Here is a 26193-nt window from a genome sequence, read left to right on the forward strand (position 1 = left end):
AGGTGTGACCTCCTTCCCGTCCAGGCCGTTGTTTAAGACTCCTGGGAGAGTTGGCACCTCCCCGTAGGGGTTCAGATTCCTGTCTTGGTGGCAGCAGCAACAGGTTGGCAGTCAGAGCACAGAAATGGCTGGGGCAACCAGGTGGGATCCTCTAAAGTAGCCACCTGGGTGCATGCCACATCATACTTGACACAAGAGTTGTATCAGAGGTGATGAGGCATGTTTGATACAAAACACAACATATTTAGGCGGTACCATAATGGAGTTGTAAACATCAAGTTTGACCGGGTGCCAGGTCCATGCTATCCTATGGACCGTCCATCTGTTGTAGCAGCTTTTAATGGTAACCGCCGCTTTAGGGACATATAAGCTTTACTTACATGTCAACACCTTTTATATAATGCATCATGCCTACTGGGCTCAGAAGTCCTTCCCTATGGATGACTGGCATATATTAAAAATAGTGCATTGACTTGGCCACACAGGGTGGGGACAAAGTTGAGTTCCAGCAGTTTGCTCCGGGCAGCAGTCTGCAGTGGCAGGCCAGCTGTCAGTAGGTTTACCAGGGTCACTCAGGGTGGCAAAAACAGTGCTTCAGGTCCTGGTGAACCTTTTAGCACTCATGTCCGGGGTACCACCTGTACCATACACTAGGGACAAATAAGGGGGTTAAAGTCCTTGCCAAATGGGGTTACCAATTCACACAGTTTTAGACAGATAGCACTCAGACTTGGGTAGGAGGCTTCAGTGCACTGTCGAAAACCCGCATCAAGTAGTCCACATGTGGGCTAAAAGTCGGGGGCATTTGTAAAAAGGCCTGTTTTCTTACAAAAACCATAATGCTCAAAAGTTTAATCTCTTGCTCTGTAATGATAAGCAACTCAAGGAAAAATGTGCTTGGAGAGTTAGTAATCTGTCACTTCTTACGCGCTAGTCGAGATTTCATGTGCTTTCATTTATATTAAATAAAACAATTAAGTTTGGGAGTAAATGTAGACTCCCTGTTGAGCTATCAGGTAACGTTCAAGGTTGATTAGAGTGAAAAAGGAATCTGAAGAAATGACAGTACTCCATCTTTTCCATGCCATTCATCATGCCTCCTTCTTTGGATCATGCTACGATCCTTAAATGGACTTCATCATAGTTTCACTCTGCAGACACAATAGACATTCCTTATGTGGATACTCTACACAGGATTTGTAGGGTTTAAATATAAAAAAATAAAATCTGGATTGGTTTTTCTTTTCAGGAATTTGCAGTCTAGATGTTACCTTCAAGCAGATGTTTGAAGGAGTTTTATGGAAGGCCTAAAAATATAGAATTTCGGTTTCACTGAAGAACCAAGCAGAGCTCAGGGAGACATGACTGCGGTAAGAAAACGAAAGGTATGGTAACCCTTGAGGAAAGGAGTGGATCAACACCTGTTTCCTTGTTGGCTGAAGTTTAGTTCTATTGAAAATTATGTGAATTGATTACCAATGCCACATGTTTAAAGTTTCACTATTCACAGCTTTGCTTTGTACTACTTAATATGATTACAGTGGGACTACCATCTCGACGATGGGGGAAGATTCAAGCACATGAATCTATAAAAAAATCCAATACGAGAGAAATATAAAACTAGCATCCTACATATAACAGATATTTGATGAAGGGATTTCAAACAGATGTTAAATTTGGTACTTCAATTTCAGAGCAAAGGTTTGCGGATCATCAAAACATAATATTGCCCCAATAAAATTTTGGTTTGGAGTCTTGATAGGGATATCCCTTCTTTTGCAGTTTAATTTCCATTAACATTCAAAAGTTACTGGAAATGTTGGGCCTGTTTGCCATTATGTTTCTCCCTTTGAAACTTTACTTACGACAGCCACTTACCTATAAGCATCAGGTAGTGAAAATACTCTGAACCAATCCTAACAGTAACAATCTTTCAAGAACAACCTATACAGCACTGCACAGAAAACAGTCTCTAGGGCTTATAATACCAAAATTCAACAAAAAAATACAGACCGGCTAAACTGAGATCTCAACAGGATAGGGATGTGGGGAAAGTAGACACAAAGTGGGGGTAAGCAATGCAACATCCAAGCAAGGCAGCAATTACTACAACTCAAAGTACTGTACTGAGTACACTACACCAGGAAAATGCAACAAGAGACCGAGAGAACCAACTCAGCCCAATGCATGATGGACTGTGGGCAGGCATGGGGCTTCCTTTACACCATATTGCTCAGTCTTAAATAATAAGGGGGGGAATGAGGTGCGCGAGGGCAAATGCTTGAACTCGTGCTTGGAAACAAAATAAATAGAAGGGGCAAAGCACATGGTGCTAGATACATGGAGCGGTGTCCAAGCAACAAAATAAGCCTTAATCCTCAGTAACATGGGAATGTTCGGCCTCGCTCCTCTATAGTCATGGAACTCCTTCTGTGACTTGCAATAGCCTTTTAATGCAAGGTAGGGGATACTTTAAGCCATATATAGCATGAGTACAATGAGGTGGAACACCACCAGCGGTCTGTTTAAGGATGGATAGGCGTTGCCCTCTACCTTTTGGCCAATATAAAGAGGGTATGTCAGGGTGAGCAAATAGCTTGACAAACACTCTTTATCTTCAGGTCAGGCAGCCAGGAGATCGACGTGATAAATATGCAAGCAGCTGGCTGCCTGAGCTGAACTTTGACAGAGATGTCACAGCCCAGTGGGCATGACCTCCTCAGCTTGGCAAAGTGCATTGAGGTCCTCCCTCTCATGATGAAAAAAACAGTCAGTTTCAGCATCAGACCTAGGCCCTTCAGTTTTAAGCCCTGAAGTGCCCAGGGCTGAGTACATATCTGGGACACCTCATCACAGAGTGGGTTGGGGGTCTGTGACATGTAAGGGACTGCTACCTCCTCAGGCGGCAGCAATACCAACGCTTCTGGAACCTCTGAAGCTTCCCTCAAGAAATGCTGCAGAAGGCAAGTGTTATATAATTAGTTAATGTTCGGTGTGTGTGGATGTATGAATGTATGTGAATAAGAGCGTGTGATGTGAATTGTGTGTGAGAGCATGTGAATGCATGCGTGGGACTGCATGTGTGCCCTCCCACCCAATGCTCTAATTAAAGGTCACTGTGAAACAATGTGTTTTCAAGATCATAAGTTGTGTTTATGCACAAAGTTCACCACTAACAAACTCTGGAGAGTGTTGAAGCCAGATGATCAGAGCGAGGCCTTCAACGGAACTCGATTGAGGAGATTTGTTTTCTAGACTGCACCTAGCTAGAACTAAAAAAAAGACTGGTCACATACTTGTTGCAAGGTATATTTGTAAAGCTTGTTCCCGCACAATAAAGGTCTTAACTGGAATAGGCATTGTGGCCGACTGGTGTACTTTCTTTCACTTATCTAAAATTTAAACTGAATTATTATTTTTTTTTTTGTTGTATAAGCTTTATTCGAGACAATTCTCATAAAAGCACATAAAATCAAGACAATTTACTCAAAATACATAATCACAGGATAAAAGCTTCATTAAACACAGTGCAGCACATACAACATCACAGATAAAACAATTTATACCAATTACACAAAAATTATTAAAGGGAATCCCTGCTTACCTACTACCCCCCAGATACCGTCGTCTTATCGCCCAAGCCCAACCCATGAATTTGGCTACCCCCGTCACTAGCGAATCCTGGTTTGTTGTGCGTAGGATTCTTAAGGCCACTGCACTATCGCGTGTCCCCAAATTTTTACATATCGGCGAGAGCCATTTTCTCCTCGGGTTTGCATAGGCTGGACATGCGAAGAAAAAATGGCCTAGGCTCTCCTCGGCATTTTCGCAAGCAGGACATAGATTGTTAGTGGGTCTGTGCCAGCCAGATGTTAATTTCTTAAGGGGGATGGATCCTGACCTTAACTGGAAGACAAGTTTCCTGTCCATCGGTACCGTAATGTTGGACCAATAGTTTTCTAGGACAGGGAAGATTTTGGTCTCCAGAAAACGACCAGACATAGAATCTGTCCTGGTGTTATTTAGCATCTTGCCTCCCACCCATTCCCAATATTGCTCTTTGAGGGCTTCTTTGCTTGGGAAGATTTCTCCCTCGGGGTTATTCCAGAGATTCGAAAACCCCAGATTTACCAACATGGTTTTCAGGTGTTTTAACCATTTTATCTTATGGAAGGTATCTTCCTTGATTATCCACAGAAAGCCCTCCGCGTACTGTCTTATTTCTGGAGTCGTCCAAAGACGTCTCCAGTAAAGAACTGGTCGCAGTCGAGCTCTGTCGACAATCGTTCGTCTGCCTAACTCCAGGAACAATGGGATTAGGGGGGTGCTCTGTGGAAGTCCAGTAATCCCTCGCATGAACTTGTTCTCGGAATTCTGGAGAGCCACCAGACTATTCCAAGCCCATAGTTCCGCGCCATATAGGGTGGCACCCAAAACCTTCGCATCATACACTGTCATTGCGGGTTTTATAGGTTTTGTTTTTGATTTACGGTGTTCCCCCCTTAGGGCACCTGAAAGCTGCTGGTGCTTCAGGACTACTTTGTTCACATGATGCGTCCAGCCAGTCCCCCCGCAATCTGCACTCCCAGATACGTGAATTCATTAACTTTGTCGAGCCTGCTGTTGTTTAGAGTTATTTTGGGATAGCTTCTACGTCCTGCAGAGAAGACCATTAGTTTGGTTTTTCCAACATTTACCTCTAGCCCGTGCTCCAGGCAAAAAGCGTCAAAAATGCTCAATGCACGTTGCAGCCCCATGGGGGTCTTAGACAAGATAAGAGTGTCGTCAGCGAACATCAGGATCAGAACCCTGGTGTCCGCTAACGATGGGGCATCTACACTAGCCCTCAACATTCTCTCGACTATCCCGTTAATGAATAACGAGAAAAGTAGAGGGGCCATGGAACAGCCTTGCCTAACACCCCTTTCCACAGGGAAGTCCGATGTTAACTCCCTACTACCTCCCCACTGGACTCTGGCAAAGTTGGATTCATGCAGTCGCATGATTAATGTTAACAGTTCTGCAGGAATCCCCAGCTTTTGGAGAACCGACCATAGCTTGTACCGGGGAACTAGATCGAACGCCGCCCGCAGGTCGACAAAGGCGACATACAGGCTGCCCCTACCCAGTTCGACGGTCTTCCACCGCAATATGGTGAAGCGGAAGACCTGGTCGATGGTACTAGTTGCTCGCCTGAATCCCGCTTGGTATGGGGAAAGGGCGCTGTTATCTTCTACCCAGTCCATTAGCTGGTTTGTTACCATTCTCCCGACTATTTTCTGCATGGTGGCTATTAGACTTATAGGCCTGTAATTAGCAGGCAATGAGCGATCGCCCTTCTTGTGGATGGGGATAATGGTTGCACCCTTCCAAATATCTGGAACCACTGCCCCCTTTGCTAAGGCATTTGCCACAAGGAGGGTATATCTCGCCCATCTAGTCACATCATGTTTGAAGATGTCAGGGGGGATACCATCTGGGCCTGGCGCCCTCCCACATTTCGTGGAACAAATGGCGATTTCTGCTTCACTAAGGGAGAATAAATCTTCGGTTGCATAAACCAATATTATATTGTCAGCAACCACGGATTTATTACTTTCTGCGTACTGTGGCCCAAAGTAATCGACCCAAGATTCAACTGGTACATTGTTGTCGGGTTTAGCTGGGCCCGCACCACTACCCCACTTGATAATATTCCAGAATAACATTGAGTCTTTATTTTCTGAGGCTTCTTTTAGTTGGGCCCAATGATCTTCGTCCCATTTCTTTTTAGCGCGATAGATGGCTGATTTATAGAGTTTTCTATTTTTTGCCACTGCGGCACGATCCCTGTTCCTTATTGCATGCCCCAAATCTAGACGTGCTACTCTACAGTGGTTATCAAACCACCTGCCCACTACCTTGGTTTTCTTCCCTTTACTTTTCCTAATGAAAAAACATGGTCTTAGGAGGGAGAATAACCTATTGTGGATTTCAGTGATACCGTTGTCCCCTGGCACCACTGGGACTACTGCTTCAATTTGTGAAATTGCACGATCGACCTCATTAGTAATATATGTCAGAATGGCCTCATTTGCTAGTACCTTGGGCCATTTTAACCTTCGCTCGTCGTTGCTTAAAAGAGGGGTTTCGTCGTGTGTCTCAGTAGGGTTTCCGAGGCCTACATTCCACCACTTATGTGACACACATAGGGGGTTGTGGTCACTTTCAACCCGGGGCCTAACAGCCATGTCGACAATCCCATTCCACAGTTGGAGACTACACAATACATAATCTATTCGGCTCCTATTAATACCATTATCAAAAGTGTAGCTGCCCTCCTTGTCACCGGGTGTCCTGCCGTTAAGAGCTCTTAGGCCATGTTCCAAGCAAATTCCATTTAACAATACAATCTCCTTTGTCCATCGCTTCACGGGTTTTAAGTTTAGAGATGGTACTCCCCAGAGATTATCCTCTTCGCTCTCCATAAAGTCATTTGTACAGTCCAAGGGTTCAAAGGTCCTGTTTAAATCCCCAACAATTATCTTTACATTTTCCCGGGAATTGACCTCCATAACATCAGACAACAACTCAATAGTGGATAGACTTGTTACTTTGTCTCCTCTCACATAAACATTGTATAAGTCTATTGGTTGGCCTTTTACGAAGGAGAGTCTGAGAGCTTGTAGATCAATATTTCCCACGTCTAGGATTTTTATATCAATGCCCAAACCTTGTCTGACCCAAACAGTTAGGCCACCCTTGGGCCGCCCTCTTCCCCCTTTTGAGGCCGGTATACAGTAATTCAAGTACCCTAGGCAAAAGAGTGGATCACAAGCCCAGGTTTCTTGAAAGCAACAGATGTCAAAACCACTTATAAACTCCACCCAAAGTTGGGAATCCAACTTACTAGCCAACCCGGCGATATTCCAAGATAAAAGAGTACCGCTGGTCACATCTGTCCCGACCCGAGCTTTGACAAGTGGAAATACATGGGGTGACATTGGGCTTTCCATTGGACTAGTCAACCTATCTAAATCATCTGTTGGGTCCACAATTGAATCATCTGTTGCAGGATATAGGACATTTGTACTTAGTGTTCCCAGTCTTGAACCTCCTTCTCCAACCACACACCCAGCCTCGATGTTGTTCTCCATTGGATTTATAGAAATGGTATTACCACTAGCATCACGTGTCCCTTCCACTTCTTTGATGATTCCACCCATGCTATCAATACCAGTATGTCAATACCCCCAGCCCGACTCCTGCCATCCCACATAGGAATTACAATATGTATGTGGTATATGATTATAACCAACAGGGGGAGGTGGTAAAGAAGTAACTGGCCATGGTACAATGGGGGGAATTAAAGGCTCGTTGAGTAGGCTTGTAGTTACACTTGAGGGTCGGGGGTAAAAGAAGGTAAGGTCCACAATACCAATACCACCCTTATTTGTTCCCCATCCCTGCCTTGTTATCCATCCCACCACCCTAGGGTCTTGAAAGTTAACCACTATACAGTCACCCCCCAGGGTTTTTGGTGTGTAACCCATCCAGTCAATTCTCCTAGCCCCTATTATTAGCCCATCAATATCACCCGGCAGAGGACGATTTTCCTTTAACCAGTGCATGGTCTTGTTTTTGAGCATCTGGAAATTTTCTCTCTGCCCTGGGGGTAGAGGTGGTACATTGATAAGCACTGCCACATAGGGGAAGGAGTCTGGGGTAAGATTTATTGGGGGTTTTCTATGAGGTGGCTTTGGCAAGGGCGGTGGGATAGATTTGGGAACTTGGGGAACAAGTTGGAGGGCAGGTTTCTGCACCTGTAATTTGTTATTTGCTTGGGACGGTGTTAAAGATTTACCAGCCAACTGGTATACAATAGCCCCATTACCACCCCCGGGATGTTTGGAGGTATACATGTATTGTTGGTTACGCTTACTGATGTTGGTACTTTACCCACTTGCTGACACAAAGTGACCACAGCGTCTGCAACTGCCGGTTGGTTTTGTGTCTGGGCTAATATGGGCTGTGAAGGATGTGTTGTGATCGACTGCGGTGGTTCAGAACCCGTAATCACTCTCTCAGCCCTATCTACAGTTTTTGCAGTGGCTTTGGCTGGAAGTTTGTTTTGTTTGGGAGGTAAGGGAGAGCCATTTCGGGGATTCCTACCCTTGTCCTGTACATGAGAGTTATTTACGACCAGGGGGTTTGGGTTTGTTTCCACCCTACTTACTTTAATCAGGGATTTTATAGAATAGAAATTGTCTAAAGTTGTCTGCTCAAAGTGGTTCAACCTATCTGTGAGCTTAGCAATTCTATCCTCAATGGGGGTAAGTAGCAGTTTAAACATTTTTTCCAATTCTGGAAGCACATTTATAAAAGATACAACATTTTCATTACTCGGTATATTAGCAGCAGAACAAGAAATGTCCTCTTTGTCTTGATTATCCTGGGATACAGGAATAGTTGGTGTTACACTTCCTGTATTTTGGACTTGTTCATTGACTGCCCTCCCGATGTTGACAGGTTTATGTAGCTTCCTGAATTTTTGTGGAGGTCTGACCATCTTTTTACATTTTTTTACGGAAGCTGGACGTTTCCTTTTGGATCCAGTTTTGGAATTGGTCAATGTAGCCTGAAGACCCATATCAGAGTGCGGTGATAAGTGGGATATGCTACCACAAGGATTATTTGTATCTGCCACAACACTCTTGTTTACTTTGTCACCCTGAGCCTCACGGTGTTCGTATGTAACTGGGAGGTTCACTGATGATAAAGGGGTTACCAAAGTGGGGTAGGCTACATTTGGAAACTTGTCTGTAGAGTTCTTAAGTATTTCGATGGATAACCTGCGCTCGGCACGCTTCTCAGCCAAAGTTAATTCTTTGTCTATTGTCAATGAGCGATTAAAAAAGAATTTATCAAGGTGACCAATGGCCAGCGGACCAGGCTCCGTAGAAAGAGGCATCACATTGCTGATTGCAGGGCTTGTATTAGCAGTCATTGCCATATTGATTACAAGATAATGCAAAAAAGTGTATGTCACTTACTGGGATAGATGTTAAGTGGCACCAGTAAGAGGGGTGGCCCAGCCCGGCCTCCTCTGGCCCCGGACGGCCACAGACGGTCCCGCCCTTGTCCCGGCGCGCTCCCGCGCAGCGGGGTTGTAGTAGACTAATAAAGAGGAAAGGGTGGGGCAGGGGGCGTGGCGACCAGGGAGAGCGACCCAGGTGTTGAGGGTTGACCAGCACGCAGGGGCTCCTGGTAGTTGGAGTCCCTGCCGGTCCGCTCGCAGCCCTGTGCCTGCCTGACTTCACTTGCCCACTCCGGTGTCAGTTCCTGAAGTACAGCGCCCCTGAGGCACACAGCTCCTCGCACCACGCGGCGAAGCGGGACCCGCGGAGCGGGTCCGGCGAGGTGCTGCTTCTGCTGAGAAGGGTCCAGGAAAAAGGAAGGCAACCGCAGCAACGGTCAGAGTAGCAGAGAATCCCACGACGATCTTCCCAAAGGCTGTTTTTACCACTGCTAGGGCAGGGGGCGTGGCGACCAGGGAGAGCGACCCAGGTGTTGAGGGTTGACCAGCACGCAGGGGCTCCTGGTAGTTGGAGTCCCTGCCGGTCCGCTCGCAGCCCTGTGCCTGCCTGACTTCACTTGCCCACTCCGGTGTCAGTTCCTGAAGTACAGCGCCCCTGAGGCACACAGCTCCTCGCACCACGCGGCGAAGCGGGACCCGCGGAGCGGGTCCGGCGAGGTGCTGCTTCTGCTGAGAAGGGTCCAGGCAAAAGGAAGGCAACCGCAGCAACGGTCAGAGTAGCAGAGAATCCCACGACGATCTTCCCAAAGGCTGTTTTTACCACTGCTAGGGCAGGGGGCGTGGCGACCAGGGAGAGCGACCCAGGTGTTGAGGGTTGACCAGCACGCAGGGGCTCCTGGTAGTTGGAGTCCCTGCCGGTCCGCTCGCAGCCCTGTGCCTGCCTGACTTCACTTGCCCACTCCGGTGTCAGTTCCTGAAGTACAGCGCCCCTGAGGCACACAGCTCCTCGCACCACGCGGCGAAGCGGGACCCGCGGAGCGGGTCCGGCGAGGTGCTGCTTCTGCTGAGAAGGGTCCAGGCAAAAGGAAGGCAACCGCAGCAACGGTCAGAGTAGCAGAGAAACTGAATTTTAAAGAACGTCACACCGAAATTACTGTTGCCATCCAATTTTTTTTAATGCAATATGACATTTGGCAAAAACACTATTTGGGTTTTCCAACCTGTATAAACTAAAAACCAACACTGAGAACGCAGCGCCAGAGTCCATCTTTTGAGTACTTATGTGATGTCCTTTTCACTGTTACACCAAAAAAACACAAAATGTGCAATGACAAGATATTCACATGAAATGCAGTGTTTTATAAAAATATATCGTAATGTATACCATTTTTTTTAGGTCCCAGTTTATGATCAGTATCATTTTCTATATGTACGAGTCTTTAAGCGGTTGTTCAATAAATAATAGAATAGTATAGTACCTTCTGCCGCCACTTCAATTACTTCAAAGAATCAAGTCTCCTCCTTTTGTTGTGTCAGGGGTCTTCCTCGGGACGTTAAGGTCACTGCTGTGAGTAATTTCAGTTGCTTTCTAGATGGGTTCTGTTTCTGTCAGGTTAGTTGACTTACGGCATTACATTTAAGTGCAAATGCTCAGCCCTATTCAAGTTTACAACCGAAAGCAAGCTCCTTTTCTTGGGGTGACAGTTTCCTATCTCTTTCAGCTGTTATTATGCTCATACTGTGCACACACTTTAGCCTGCGTACTCGCTCTGCTGTGGTGTGTAGGCAAATTGCCCAAACTAAATAGTAAATCCCACTAAGTCGTCAAGAATTGAGGACCAAAAGAAATAAGAGGAGGCTGGCATCCAGGACCACCACCCCTCACCTTTTCTCCAAATAAAACGTAAAATGTTCCATTGATGAAGCAGACCACTTTAAGGGACCAGGAAACTAACAATTATTAATGAGTGCATCTATTTTACTTAAGCCGATATTTTACATGGCACTAAAAAAGATTTGGTTTAAATAACGCTGGTACAGTTTGAGAGTTCAGGCACGGTATTAAATGGCAGATCTTTAGCTAAACCTTCAGTTACTTAATTTAACAATGTTTATCTAGGCAGTATATGCATGAAAAGACTTAGGAAAAAACAAACTAGAATACAATCCTTGTGAATACAACTCTTACCTTATTCATTTTCATACATGTACCAAAATCAGCAAGTTTCAAATGGCCAGATTTATCAAGCAGCATATTGTCAGGCTTTACATCTCTGCAAATGATCAAAAAAGATATTTGGTATAAAGAAATTCAAAACTCAAGCACTAAAGCTTACAATCTCAAACCACCCAGTTATAGCTAATAGATCTTGACATTTGATAAACGTCCATGTATAATATCAGACTATCTTTAATATATTGTGGCTATTCCTGACAACAGCTTAGATATCTCTTGATATATATCGTCCCATCATTGACTTATTGTGGGCTTTCATGACTAGTACATGACTGTTATTGGCATATTGGAAGTGTTGTGTATTTATAAAGCATGTTTGTGAAGCAAGACTAGAGAAGAGTATAACAGGGAAATAACACAAAGGTCTTGTTATTGTTCTCAATGGCAGAGCTGGTTAGGCCAACTCGGGACCTGGTGGATGGTCTCCATGGCCTCTGTATTACGGTTAGAGTAACGGTTTTATCAGGGTATGCGGTTTAGTGCAGCATCTGGCCTAACCAGCTCTGCCATTGACAACAATAACAAGACCTTTGTGTTATTTCCCTGTTATACTCTTCTCTAGTCTTGCTTCACAAACATGCGTGAATAGAACGCCCACCACTTTTGTGTACCCTATTCCAAATTGGATACCAAGGGACAATACAAGTACATGACCATCACAGCAATTTGAGATCTAAGAAATTTGTTACCTATTAATGACAATGTTTTTCTATAATGTTTCGCTTTAATCTTTTCCATTCATGTACAGACACTACAGATCTGACCTTAATCAACTAAGGTGGTGAGCAACAAACCCCCTTACTTCACCCTAAAGAGCTACAATTAGGCTCTCAACCTACTGGTCCTGATGAAAGCCTCTAGAGGTCCCAAGAGGCTGAAACATGTTGACCACGATGACCACGATCACCAGTGCGATAGACCGGTAACTGGGTCTACAAACGCAGAACTTTGTTTTTTGTTTCCTACATCATATGCCTCAAGAATAAAACACGAGACTTGATTTTAGGAAATTTATTTCACTTTTTGAGCACAAGCACGCCTTCTTATCTCTGACCACTACTGTCAATCCGGTTGGTCTTCCTCCGTGTGGAGGTCAGCATACCTAACAAAGGAAAAGACACAATGATCATGCTGTTACGGTACACTAAGGCGGAGAATCAACATATACTGCCCAGCGCCTGTGTCCGTATATGAGGGTTTTTTACAACGATGGTCTGCCACGTTAATTAAGACCCTGGTGACACAGGACAAGTGGTCCACTCTCCCCCCTACTTGATCTTTATACTAACCATTGGAAGCCAAGTGGATCACAGCTTCTCTTTCCCTCCCCTTTGATTTTTTGGGTTCAATGACTGATAAGGCACAATGCAATTCACCCACCGGATTGTGAAGTGACCTGTGATTCCGGTATGGAGACACACCAACAGAAGCCTCTGACAGCCATGGTTAGCAGGAGAAAAGGTGGAGGAGAGTACTGCCTAAACTGCTAACAAAGGAGACATGGCATGCCAGGGGGCTAGTGAATGGCTTCTGGACCCAGTAGCTTAGCAGCAGTCAACTGGGCGTACCTGCTGGAATAAAGAGCTATGATGAGGACACACGCCTTGGATTTGGGAGTGACTGGATTGGAGGCATCAATGGCTAGTGCTGCTGAGACTGCCGGCGACAGTGCCCTAGAGTGAGGAGCTGGCCTGAATAAAGTCCCAGAGTGGTGAGTGACTGTAGCTGCAGTAGAATTGAAGAGTATGCCTAAAACTGCCCCCCCCCCCCACGCCCGAGGATCAATCCATTACTGTTGACCTGGTTAGTGCAGCAGGCAACCAAATGTGATATCTACTGCTCCCGAAAGAATATAGAGGCAAGGGGCAGACAGTCTATTTGGGGTGACTTGACCAATCAGAGTGGAGGAAGCACCCCATGGTAGTGGTGGGGAGTGCTGCCCGGAAATGTGAGATTTGTGTCCAAGGAATGCAAGGTTCAAAGGAATGTGCCAATTAACCTTGGAAGAAAAAACATAATTAAAGACAATGTATGTAATTTACCCTTCCTAACTGGTTATGCTTTAATGCCCATAGCTAATTACAACTTTAAACACAGAATGTACATTGAACTGCTTACTAACAAATTAAGTTGCAAAAGAAAAACTGTGGACTACTTCCTACACAGGGTAAGATGGGCAAAAACACAACCTCCCTCTTCCTCCTGGCCTAGAGTAGCTGCAGGTTTATGTTTAAATCGTTTTTATTGAAGCAGCACAAAGACACAGAACATACATTACATTGTGGAGAAGTGTGGCTCAGGGGTTAGAGGCGGCAGACCCGGAAGCTGAGATCGGCCCTGGACCAGGGTTCAATTCACCGCCTCGACGGGGCTTGGGCTCAATAATTCCACGGACTCGATAATTCTCGCTCCGGTGCCTACTCGACTCACGGGTTCACACTCTGCGACTCTGGGCAATAGCTTGCTTAATCTCCACAACGGCCCCTCGCGGCGGGATGCCTGGCTTTCACCTTGTGGATACCCTGCCGGGGTTATCTCACAGGGGAATACCAGGACGGGTTCCCTAAGCAAGCGCTTAGATGCCTGCGATGTGGGTGATATGCGCTATATAAATACATGTACATGTACATATGAGGTGCAGATCTGTAATGGCCAGAAACGTGCATAAGGCTTGGAAGCCTTCTGAATGACAGTCCAAAGTAAGCTAATCAACAGAGTTATACCGGCATATGCAGTGCTGCAATAAGAGAAGGAACTCCCTCCGAACAAACCCCCCTCCCCGACCCCCCCAACTCCCCATCCCCTCCCCCCCACCTTTTCCCTCCATCCAGTGCTCAGGTCTATCTTACCCCATCTCCCTGCGGCCCCATCTCGGATGGACCTACCATTCGGAGCTTGTTTAGGAATCTACCCCTTCAGGTAAAGTGAGCCGCAACAGGCGGAGGTATTTCGGGCAAGTGATTTCTTTGAATTCAGTGGCTAACAGGGAGTGGAACGGCTGCCAGAGTTCATTAAACTGGTCCACATAACCAGCCAGGGTAAGTGACAACTTCTCCATCCCCAGCACATGCCACAGCCTATGTAACCAACCCGTAAGGGAAGGGATCGTAGTGGTGCGCCAGTGCGTCAAGATATTCTGCACTGCAGAGCCTAGGGCGATAGCAATCTGACGTCCCCTCCGGGAGCGCAAGGGATATTTCAATTGGTTGGGGAGTCCCAGCAGAATGTAGGCAGGGAGACGAGGCAGCTCGGTCTTGAAATGAGTGTCAATGTCATCTATCACTTGTTTCCAGTAGGAGTAGAGGAGCGGGCAGTCCCACAAGATGTGCGATAGTGTGCCTACATGTCCACATTCCCGCCAGCAGGTTGAGGTCTTCCTGCGATCCATTTCGTGTATCTTCTCTGGGGTATAATACCAGTATGTCGATACCTTGGTGAGTGTTTCCGTGAGCCCCGTGTGGTATGCTGAATGTCTGGCTCTGTAGGAGATTTGGTCCCATTCTTTGTAACTTAGCAACCTTCCCAGTTCCCGTTCCCATCGTTCCCTACCTGGGTTGTGGAAATGTGTGGACGGTGGTTGCAAGAATTTATAGAGATCAGAGATCAGCTTAGCGTCTGAAGTGCGGGATGGAAGCCATTGTTCGTAAGGTAGAGGTTTCCTGTCAGCCGTCTCTCTCACCTGTGGGTGTAGTGCCCAGTGGCGGACCTGCATGTAGCGCAACCGGTCCGTCTCTGGTAGTGCATATTCCTGTTACAGGAGCGGGAAGGGAATGACCCCATCTGGACAATATATGTGGCAGAGGGATCGACACCCTGCGGGTCGCCAGTGTGTGAAGGCTCCCTTTTCTAGTCCCGGGGTGAAGTCTGGGTTATCAACCAGTGGTGTAAGTGGTGAAGGGAAGGTGGTAAGCTCGTGTACAGTGTTGGTGGCGTCCCACACCCTCAAGGGGACTCTCGTGACGAAGGAAGCATACAGGTTAGCGGGTCGGTAGGCTTTGCGCAGGAAGGGTATTTCCTGGAGCGGACGCCCTGCCACAGCTTGGTCCAAGAAGAGCCAGTGTTTCTCTGATTCCCACCTGCTCCACTCCACCAGATAGCGTAGCTGCGCTGCCTGAAAGTATTTTCTCAGGTCCGGTATACCCAGCCCCCCGGCCTCTGGGGCCAGAGTTGACAGCGTCCTCTTTAGTCTGGGCTTTCGGCCCTGCCAAATAAAGCGCGAAAGGTCTGCTTGCATTTGTCGAATCCAGCCCACTGGTGGCTGTAATGGAAGTGCTCTGAACAAATAGAGAATTTGGGGGAGGACTGTCATTTTGACTGCAGCGATTCTACCCAGCCAAGAAAGGGTGCCGCACCTCCAACATCTCAGCTCCTCTTGTATCTTTCCGTGGAGTATGGTGTAATTGGCTTTCACCATGGCTGGCAAGGTAGGGGCTAGCTGGATCCCCAAGTATGGTACGAGGTCGGACGACCATTGTAGGGGGAAGAGGTCTTGCAAGAAAGTTTTGGTGGCAGGGGTACGGGACAGGTCTAGGACCACAGATTTGTCTAAGTTCATTTTGAAGCCTGCAACTTTTGTGAAGGTGTCTATCTCCGTGATGCAGGCCGGGAGGGCCGTTCGCGGATTCTTCAGTGACAGAATGACATCGTCCGCGTAGAGACTGATGGTGTGCGTGAAGCCGCCAAATCGCACCCCGTCGCCGCAGGAGTCTGGCGGATCCTCTGGGCGAATGGCTCCATATATAAGGCAAAGAGTAGGGGAGACAGTGGGCACCCCTGTCTCGGGCCCCTCTCAATTGGGAAGCTCCGTGATCTGCAACCGTTTACGCGTACCTCTGCCGTAGGGAATTTGTAACAGTTAAAAATGAATGACCGAAATGTTTCCCCAATACCGACTTTCGTCAGGACCCGTTCTAGGTATGGCCAGTGTACGCGGTCAAATGCTTTTTCCGCATCGACCGCCAGCATCAATCTCTACCCGGGGATCCGTGAGGCTTTTTCAATAAGGTGGACGATCCTCTTGGTGTTATCCACCGTCTGTCGTCAAGGGATAAACCCCGCTTGATCTGGATCTATAAGCCCCGGCAAGTGAGGGGCCAATCGAGCCGGCAAGTTATTTGGGTGGATGCACAGCAAGTTTGTAGATATTATACGTTTTTAATTCAAAGTTTAGGTGCTACTCGAGTAACGTCTGGTGTCCCACGACGTCGAAATGTAACCATAAAAATGTGGAATCAGTGGGTCACTGATCCCATCCTTGGGTGCACACTGTAATTCCTCTATGATTCACAGAGGTTCCACACTAAGTTCATTGTTAATTGTTCATATTTATTTAAAGTAACAGTTCATAGATAATTCTCATAGGCATATCATGTTTGGTGAATTATTCCATTCTCAACATATTGACTTTGTCCTTTGCGTCAATCCAATGCATTTCGGGGCTATTAACTGCCCCTTCATCAGGGAAAAGGTACTGTAACAAAGTTAAACGAAAATGGTATAAGTGGTGATGAGTATGGACGTATGGTATGTGTTTTTGGGAAGGCACTAAAGGAGGTGGGGGAGGGGGTGGTATGTGTCAGTTTAAAGGTCACCTTAATAGCCTTGTTTAAACCCGTGTTGAAAACAAAATCATGCTGGCAATGTTAAAAAAAATGTTAAATGTTAAAAATGCTTATAAAGCGCATGGCTACCCCAGTGACGGGGCGTCCCAGCGCTTGCAGACAACTTGAAATTAAGACAGACTTTGAACCAAGGGGGAGACGTGTAGCGCCACTAGGAGCACTAGATAGAAGGGAACAACCAGGTTTTAATGAGTTTTCTAAATGACAGGTAGTTATTTGTAGCACGTGCCTCCGCGGGGATCGAGTTCCACAGTTTTGGAGCCAAATACCTGAAGGAGCGGCCGCCAGCTCTGCTCCTTCGGATTTTGATGGTACAGGCAAGATGAAGGTCCGCTGAGCGGAGGGCACGTGAGGGGACATAGGACGAACACAGACCTTGTAAAACTCGGGGGCCAGAGCCGTGAAGGATTTTATGCATTAGGCAGAGGGACTTAAATTGAATACGTTGTGTGACTGGAAGGCAGTGTAGACGCCGTAGAATATGGGATGTGTGACAGTATTTTGGTAGGGCAAACAAAATGCGGGCAGCTGCATTTTGGGCTCTTTGGAGTCTGTTGATGGCTGTTTGATTAGAGCCCAGCATTAAGACATTGCAATAGTCTATATGCGATAAAACAAGGGCTTGGACAATTGTCTGGCGTACAGATGGTTCAAAGAAGCCCAAGATTGGTTTGAGCGACCGTAGGCGACCATAACACACGCCCGCCACTCTTTTTGCATGAGATTCTAGGGAAAGAGAGTTGTCCATAAGCACGCCCAGGTTTTTTACTTCCTTCTTAGGGATGGGAGGTGGACCTAACGTAGAGGGCCACCAGTGATCATCCCACTTGTTTGTTTCCTTGCCAATCAGGAGTACCTCAGTTTTTGATGAATTTAACTGCAGGCAATTCTTGGTCATCCATCTAGAGATGGCCAGAATATCGTCTTGAAATTTGGCTTGGTCCGTATCCGTGTCCTTCGAAAAGGAGAAGATAAGCTGCGTGTCGTCCGCGTATGATATTAATTGGATCTTACGTTCTCTGGCCAACACTGCCAGAGGGCGGACGTACACGTTGAACAACGTAGGGCTGAGCGCCGACCCCTGCGGGACACCGCAGCTCAGCGGAAGCCTGCTGGATGAGTACGGTGGAGCATGGACCTGGAAGGAACGGTCAGATAGAAAAGACGCGAACCAGTCCAGGGCACCATCTCGGACTCCGATCTCCCATAAGTCTTCTAAGTAGAATCCCATGAGAGACCGTGTCGAACGCCGCACTCAAATCCAGCAGGATTAGAGCCGACGTGCCACCCAGATCTTGTGTTGCCCTTAGTTGTTCAGTGACGGCCAGCAGTGCGGATTCCGTGCTGTGGTTAGGCCGGAATCCGTTTTGTGAGTCATCTAGAATCGCATTGCTCTCCAAGTAATTGGTCAAGATGTCATTAACATGCGTTTCTGCCACCTTGGCCAAATAAGGTAGCAGGGAAATCGGTCTAAAACTTTCAGGCCTGGAAGAATCCAAGGTGGGCTTTTTTAGTAAAGGGACAACCTTGGCGTGTGTCAAAATTATTGCAAACCATAAATCTAAATAAAAATTTGACTTCAAATTACAGTACATGTAATGTAAAACGGTAGGAAGCCTATTATGGCTCCATTAGCAACACTTATAGGTAGCAAGAAAGTTCAATTCTATCATTGAGGCCCATTGGCTTCTGTGTAGATAGTCTTTGAATCCAGGTATTTTCACGTTGAAGACCAAACACCTTCTACATGTACTGTAATTTGAAGTAAAATTTTTATTTAGATTTATGGTTTGCAATAATTTTGACCTTTATTTCCCAGTCCAAATAACCTTGATGTGTTTACTGATACTTGCCCACTAGGGCACTGTGATATTTATTTTTAAATTCAACCACATTGCAATATTAATTATTTACCTTACCCCTCCGGGCACTGCATGAACCCCCCAACACCTTGTTTTTTATTTTAACCCAATGGAATTTCACTCGCTTATCACAGCACTCGAACCCTGACCACAAACGCGAGTCTTTTTTCCCCATCTACTACCCACGTGACCGCAACATACGTAACTGATCAAACGCGGCAGCAGACGTCTCCGTCCTGACCGGCGTTACGAGCGGACTAACATTCAACTCAAAGCACCTTATGATTGAACTTAACCGATTTCAACCCAGACTCACGATACGCACCTTTTACTTTTTAGCATACCAGCGCATCTTGACTACCTTTGGCACACGTAAGCCACATTGCCAGCATGATTTTGTTTTCAACACAGGTTTAAATAAGGCTATTAAGGTGACCTTTAAACTGACACATACCACACCCTCCCCTCACCTCCTTTAGTGCCTTCCCAAAAACACATACCATACGTCCATACTCATCACCACTTATACCATTTTCGTTTAACTTTGTTACAGTACCTTTTCCCTGATGAAGGGGCAGTTAATAGCCCCGAAATGCATTGGATTGACGCAAAGGACAAAGTCAATATGTTGAGAATGGAATAATTCACCAAACATGATATGCCTATGAGAATTATCTATGAACTGTTACTTTAAATAAATATGAACAATCAACAATGAACTTAGTGTGGAACCTCTGTGAATCATAGAGGAATTACAGTGTGCACCCAAGGATGGGATCAGTGACCCACTGATTCCACATTTACAGGGCCAATCGAGCCGCCAGGATTCCTGTATATAACTTGGTCTACGTTTAGGAGCGAAATCGGCCTATAGGAGCCACACTTGGTTCTATCTTTTCCTGGCTTAGGGATAACCGTCAGGGATGCCCGTAGCAGATCTGGTGGAATGGCGCCTGGCGCAGGAGAGGAGTTTAAGAGGCGAGTGAGTATCGGTGCTTGCGTCGCACAAAATGTTTTGTAAAAGAGGAATGTATAGCCGTCCTCTCCCGGAGCCTTCCCATGCTTGAGTTTGGCAATGGCGGAGATCACCTCCTCAATGCGAATGTCCCTGTCTAGGTGTTCTGTCTGTGAGGGAGCCAGGGAGGGGAGAGGGACTGAGTTCAGATATTCTTCCGGTAATTGGTCGTCCAGATGGCTACCCGTGTAGAGACCCGCATAGAAGCTACGTAAAGGGGCCGCGATTTGGGCATCCTCCGTGATCACGGCCCGTCACGCCCTGAAAGCTCTTTCACCAATTGTCGTTGCGCAACCCGAAGCTTATTCGCTAGGAGGCGGCCACACTTGTCCTCTCCAGTATAATAGGCGTGTCGCAAACGCAGCGCCGCATACTCCGCACGGTCCATATCGAGGGCCGCTAGGAGTTTCCTCGCAATTTTAAGTTGCTTCCAGATTCTGGGAGCTCCCGTGCGCTGATGCATTTGCTCGAGTTCGCGCACCCGCTGGGTGAGTTTGTCTCGCTTGCATTGCCGTTCCCTGTTCTCAGCAGAGGAGAGGGCCAGGAATTCTCCCCCGATTACTGCCTTCAAAGCCGCCCATTGAGTCGCCAAGGAGGTGTTGGCGTTGTGAGATAGGTAGTCGCGGATAGTGTCTTGAATACGCGTCACCACTGCTTTTTTATGCAACAAGTTGTCTCGGAGACGCCAGACTCTGTGGGGGCGCGATATCCGCGGCAACTGGATAGTGGTGGAGACCGGCGCATGGTCCGAAAGGGAGATAACTCCTATCTCTGTCGCGGTGGTCAGGGTGCACACGGGCCCCGTGACCAGGAGATGATCCAACCTGGCATATGTTTTATGTGTGTTGGAGTAGTATGCATATTCCCTATCTCGGGGGTGTGTATGGCACCAAAGGTCGTGAAGATCTAGTTCTGCCATCCGGTATCTACACCTGGGCGAGAACGTGTGCATGTAACATCAGTCATGGCCGAGTGCAAAAAGTGCTCCTGATTCTCATTAGGGGTGTATAAGGATCCAACAATAGACGTGGGGCCCCCTATGCTAAATCGGTATGCCAGTAGCCTCCCCCTTTGTTCTGCGCATTTGTGTAAAACCTCCCCCCTAAAGTGTCGAGCCACCAGAATCGCCACTCCTGCAGTTTTGGTGTTGCCAGAAGAAAAGAATTGAGTCGGGAATTTGTGTGAGTGGAAAGAATTGAGTCGGGAATTTGTGTGAGGGGAGTCTGTGGCAGTCGCGGGGAAGTATATGAGTTTCTTGTAACAAACAAATGTCTGCCTGGGTGTTTTCTAAGTGAGACAGTATTGCGCGTCGTTTTACTGGGTTATTTAGGCCCCGGACATTAAGGGTCAAAATCTTAAGGGTTGTGGGCGGCATGTGAGACAATGGAGTTTAAAGCGCTATTCCTATCATCCAGTCAGGGCTCGATGTGTAGGTGTAGTCCAGGGGCCTGAGACCTGTATAGAGCACTGGATGTTCCCCGCCCTCCCCGGAATCCCCGGACCCCCCCCGCCAACCCCCTCGGTACCCCCCTAACCCCAACTTCAGAGTCCTCAGCCATCTCCCCCAAACCCCAACCCCCACCTTCCCACCCCAACTTGAAAACCCCAAATGCAAAGCAAAGTCTAGGGCCTGTCAGAACAGAGTTCAGGTCCGTAGTGTGTCATGTAGGGAAGCGTGGCAGTGGCCATCCCTCTGGTCTGTGTTCAGCAGCAACCAACGTGGCCCCCCCACCCTTCACCCCACCCCAGCTCGTGGGCGAGTGATATGTTATGAGTGACCCCCCATGGGGTGTAGAATCCAGCCAGAAGATGATGTCTCCTTGGCCCCCTCCGCTACGGCCGTTGCTCTCTCTTGCGTTATGATGTGGGCCTTGGGTTTCAGGCGGTGCGTTGGAGACAGTCTACGACCCACTGTCTGCCAGCCTCCTTCAGGGGGCCCCTGCAACGGTCTCTCCAGTGGTACGTCCTCCTCTAGTTCAATCCCCAACAAGGCACAAGTGTCTTTGAGAGAACACATCTGTTGTAGCTTCCCGTTCCACTTAAATATCAAACCGAACGGGTGTCCCCATGAATATGGCACCTCCTGTTGCCGTAGAAAGTCCGTCGCCACTTTGAATGTCTTCCTTTTTTGCAGCGCGATGGCTGAGAGATCCTAATATAGGGCGACAGGGTGGCTCCTAAACTGAAGGGGTTGTGTTCGTCTGGCCTCTCTAAGTATCCGCTCCTTGAGTGGGAAGTCGGGGAGAAAGGCCAGTATGTCTGGAGGCGGGGTAGCAGCGCGTCTGGGGAGCCCCACTCTATGTGCCCTGTCAATTCGAATGATAAAGTCAGTAGGCTCCCCCAAGATGTTCTGAAAGAGGTCCTGTAGATAGCCAGTTATGTCAGACCCTTCTGTTTTCAAAGGGACTCCCCGGACCCGTATGTTGTTGCGGTCAGGACCTGTTTTCTAGGTCCTCTGTGTGGGCCTGTAGGTCTAGCTGTTGATCCGTGAGTCTTAGAACCTCGTGCTGGAGCTGTGAGATCTCGTCGCTCTTCGCCTGGTCAGTCTCTTCCATGGCGACCACCGGTTCCCCAAGTCCCTCCACATCTCTCCTTAGCTCCCTGACCTCCCCGGCTAACTCTTGCTTCAGGGACTTGAAGTCTTCTCGAAGTGAGTTGAATAGGGTCTCTAAGAAGGACCTGCTGATGGGCACATTGTACCATGGGGGGGGGGGGGGGGGGGGGGAAGAGGTGGTGTCTTCATGGTTTCGGGGGAGGGTGGTTCTTTGCTAGGTTTGGGTTTTCGCCAATAGCTCTAGGAGCGTCTGATTTCCTCCCCCCCCCCCCGAGTCCCGCCATTTCCTGTTGATTTGCTGGGCCAAATCTCCACGTCAGCCATCGGGAGTGTCAGGTTGGATCGTTTAAGCCAGAGAAGCACCAGCGTGTCTGTAGTCTGCGGTGTTATGGGCCGGTGACCCTGCCGCCCCGGCCCCCAGGTCCCCGGTGGAGAGTGCCAGTCCCCGGATGGTCTGCTCTGCGTTCCTCGTCCCCTACGCAGGGGTCAGCAACTGCTGTGCGGGGGTGCAGTGTAGGGGCCCGTCGGGGAGCCGATACTCAGGGTGCGCTCCGGCGTGGTCTGTGTCAGGGCCGAGGGACACGCCCGGGTGGCCGACCGCGGTTTTCTAGGTTCGCAACCGGTGTGAACCCCAAAACAGGCTCTCCCTATCTCTGGGTGTGGGTCCCTGCAGACGGTGATCCTGGCTCAGACAAAGTCAAAAGCGCGGCCCCTCCCCAACTCTGGTAGTCGCGGTAAGGCCCAACGCAGGGGGCTCGATTAGGCCCCTCGAGCTGTGCGCCCCCAGCGCTCTCCTCACCTCTGTCACCGCCGTCTCCCAGTCCGCTTCTCATGCTCTGTCTGGAGGCGTCAGGCATCCCGTGGCTCTGGTCTGTTGGGGGACACTCGTCCTGTGCTCTCCACTGGTTCGGCACCACTGGGTAACTCTGCTGCTCGCCGCTACACACTCTGCTCTCCCTGCGATGTCAGAGTCGGCACCCTCCGCCGCCCCCGCCTGCCGTGGCAGAGCTGAGCAGTACTCTTTGGCGTTCTGGATTTTACTTGGGGTGCAGTCCGGAAGGGCAGGGGGGCAGGTCTCCGCCCGCTACCTCGCACAGGCCCGAAGCCGGGACATCGAGTTTTGCGACTCCCGGCTGGTCGCGCCTCACACCGCCGGGAGTACGGTGAAAGCAGCGTCGTGTGCCCAGCACCGTTTCCTCAGCTGGCGCACTGCTCGAAGAGGCAGCGGCGTGGATCCTGGTGACCACAGGATGGTCTAGGCTGCGGTCCGGGATCGACCGGGGCTAGTCGCTACTTCGTGCTGGCCGCCATTTTCTCGGCCGCAGCTCCGGGGCTCCTCTCCGCAGACCCCGCGCGGGGCTTCTATGCTCCGGTTGTCACTCTTCGGGGGTGATTTTGAAGCTATCACCCGGACGACCGAGGAATCTGGTGCTCAGGGGGGTAAAAAATGCAGTGTTGGGGGCTTTACGGGGGATCGGGGCAGGGTGCCACTGGAGTCTGCGTCCGATCAGACCGCCATCTTGGCCACGCCCCCGTAGCTGCAGGTTTAGAGGATCTCCAAATCATGCCCCTTCACCTCCATGCAGTGAACAGGTTGCTTGCAGCAAGGCCTTTGTCCACAGAAGTTACGATACACCCATTTAAGAATACTAGATCGGTTTTGCAAACAAAAATAGGTAAGGCAGGGATAGATGCGGCACTGGTGAGAAAACATTTGAAGAAACATTGGTTAGGCAGGGGTAGATGTGCCGCTGGTGAGAAAATATTTTAGGGTTGTAGTTTACAGAATGACTAAAACAGAGGGTTTAATGTTGGAATTGGAGAAGTTAAAGCTCACTAACTCACATGACGAATGTGTGGGGGACGCGAAAGGGTGTGCAAGTCAGAATAACCTAACACTAGTTAAGGTACTGCTGAGGGCAGAAAGCAGGCAATTCAAGCAACTTTGGGAGAATAGGACTAAAGGCATAGAGTACACCTGATGAACTCTCAACATGCTTTGTGGTCTAGTAGGGACATAGAGCAATGTAGTCCCCCCTCTCCCACCCCCGATCCGATGACTGAAATAAGCGGCAAGGAAGTGATATTTAAGATTGCACTCAGAGGTGGTTGAGTGATGCTTGAAGTGGATACAAGCAATGTGAATAGAATGTATGCCTTCTATTCCAGCCAGAATGAAAGTGGTGTCAAACTAGGTTTGTCTTTTTGACACTCAGGATGAGGCCTTGGACTGGCTGGCTTACCATAAAGGACTTTTAAGGTTGACCAAACAGCAAAAGAACAACCCTGGAGCTCTGAAGCTATTAAATGCAGGTTCTAAGGACAAGCAGCAGAGTACATAGCAGACATAGGCTCTCTCTCACCCCACCACTGGAGAACTGGAAGAGAATAGATGTGGGCATGTAGATATTGACAGTGGTTCAGAATAAGAGTTGGCAAAGGAAGGACGTTCCTTATCTGGGATCCTGGTCTTCTTTCAAGTGACTCACCATTGAAATGATGAGCACTGACCAGTCACACGCACACTTGAACAGGGTGAGATCTTAGTTCAATTAGACCTCAGACACATGGTATCTGCGGCATGTAGACAAAGGAGAATACACTTTTTATTCAGCGCTACGGAAATCACGCATTTAACATACATGCTTTCTGATCACACTTAATAAATTAGCTTTAAATATGTCATGCTCCAAATTTTGTTGCCAGTCTTGGCGTTTTCCTGGGTGTGCCACTGATGATGCTTTCCAAGGTGAGATGCTGGAGGCCATACTGGAAAATTTTAAGACTTAATGAGGGGTTGATATTGGCTCACTCTACACTTTGGGAAGCATTTACAGGTTATAGCCAGTGTACTGCATTATCTAAACAAGCCAGAGCCAGAGTACTGAAGATATTTGCTCACAATGGAGAAGGGGTGAGCTGGACCTAAAAACACTGAAGGGCGCGTTAGAAGTGATGGAATGAACCATACAGAAATATTATGGCTGGGTGCATTAATGTAGTGAAAATGCACTTTCTGCCCCTGCTCCTGTAAGTAATGCATACTTTGCCCCTTTGGGTCCATCATAATACTGTTCAGTATATCCAAAAACGGTTGATACAATTCATGTAGCACAATACCACTCACCAAATACAATGAGCAATGGACGATGAAGGGCTTGGGATTCCATATATAGAGCGTTATATTCATGTATCCTCGCTACAGTCTGCTCTCGAATGGCATCACCTTCCCGACACCAAACCTTGGGTGCTCTTGGAGCAGGGATGATCTGTCATCCTCTGCATCATATTATGTGGACAAGGTTCAAATTTTCTTTTGCCTTAATAGGCATCACTGTATGCAACTGCTACACTTCTGAGTCATTGGGATAAAATGATCTGTCACCATACAGCTACAAAATATCATCCCTCTCTTTCTCCTATTATACAAAACCTGGAGTTTTATACTGGGCATGCGAGGCTCATACTTTGCTGTTGGGTGGGGGAGGGGGGCAGGTGGGATGGGAGATACCCCCTCTGTTGGGGGAGTTGTACCTAGTTGGGGTTATATTAGATACGGAGATATGCAGGCATCAATTCCATCTATCCGCTGCAGATGGGCTCCGTCTTAACCAGATGCTATATTGGGCAACCACACCATTAGTGAAAAATAAAGGTAGTAAAACCAAAACACTTCTGGAACAAAAATTTGCCCAGTAGCCTTTCCCAACTAGGGCAACATCCTTACCAGTCATGACGGGTGCAGAATCTAGGGACTACCACTGCTGATGACACTTGACAGCGGCTTTGCAACCAGACCTCTGTCTTTCTCCAGGATAGGGCTAATGCATATAACATTTTCACAATATGGTATTTTAACCCAGTCCGGCTTAATGCCATGGTTGGGATA

At 47.9% G+C, this 26193-nt stretch overlaps 1 protein-coding gene across 1 annotated transcript in view; it reads right to left on the reverse strand.

Annotated features, from left to right (window-relative positions):
* Positions 1–26193, reverse strand: part of ROCK1 (Rho associated coiled-coil containing protein kinase 1) — a 2273505-nt gene that overhangs the window by 1671550 nt on the left and 575762 nt on the right. The window contains exon 6 of the mRNA XM_086965620.1: positions 11205–11289. Coding sequence (XP_086821746.1) covers positions 11205–11289 — 85 coding nt within the window. The remainder of the gene's footprint in view (positions 1–11204; positions 11290–26193) is intronic.

Source organism: Lissotriton vulgaris, chromosome 4_1 (assembly GCF_964263255.1).
Source record: "Lissotriton vulgaris chromosome 4_1, aLisVul1.2, whole genome shotgun sequence".
In the NCBI taxonomy this organism is placed as follows: Eukaryota; Metazoa; Chordata; class Amphibia; order Caudata; family Salamandridae; genus Lissotriton; species Lissotriton vulgaris.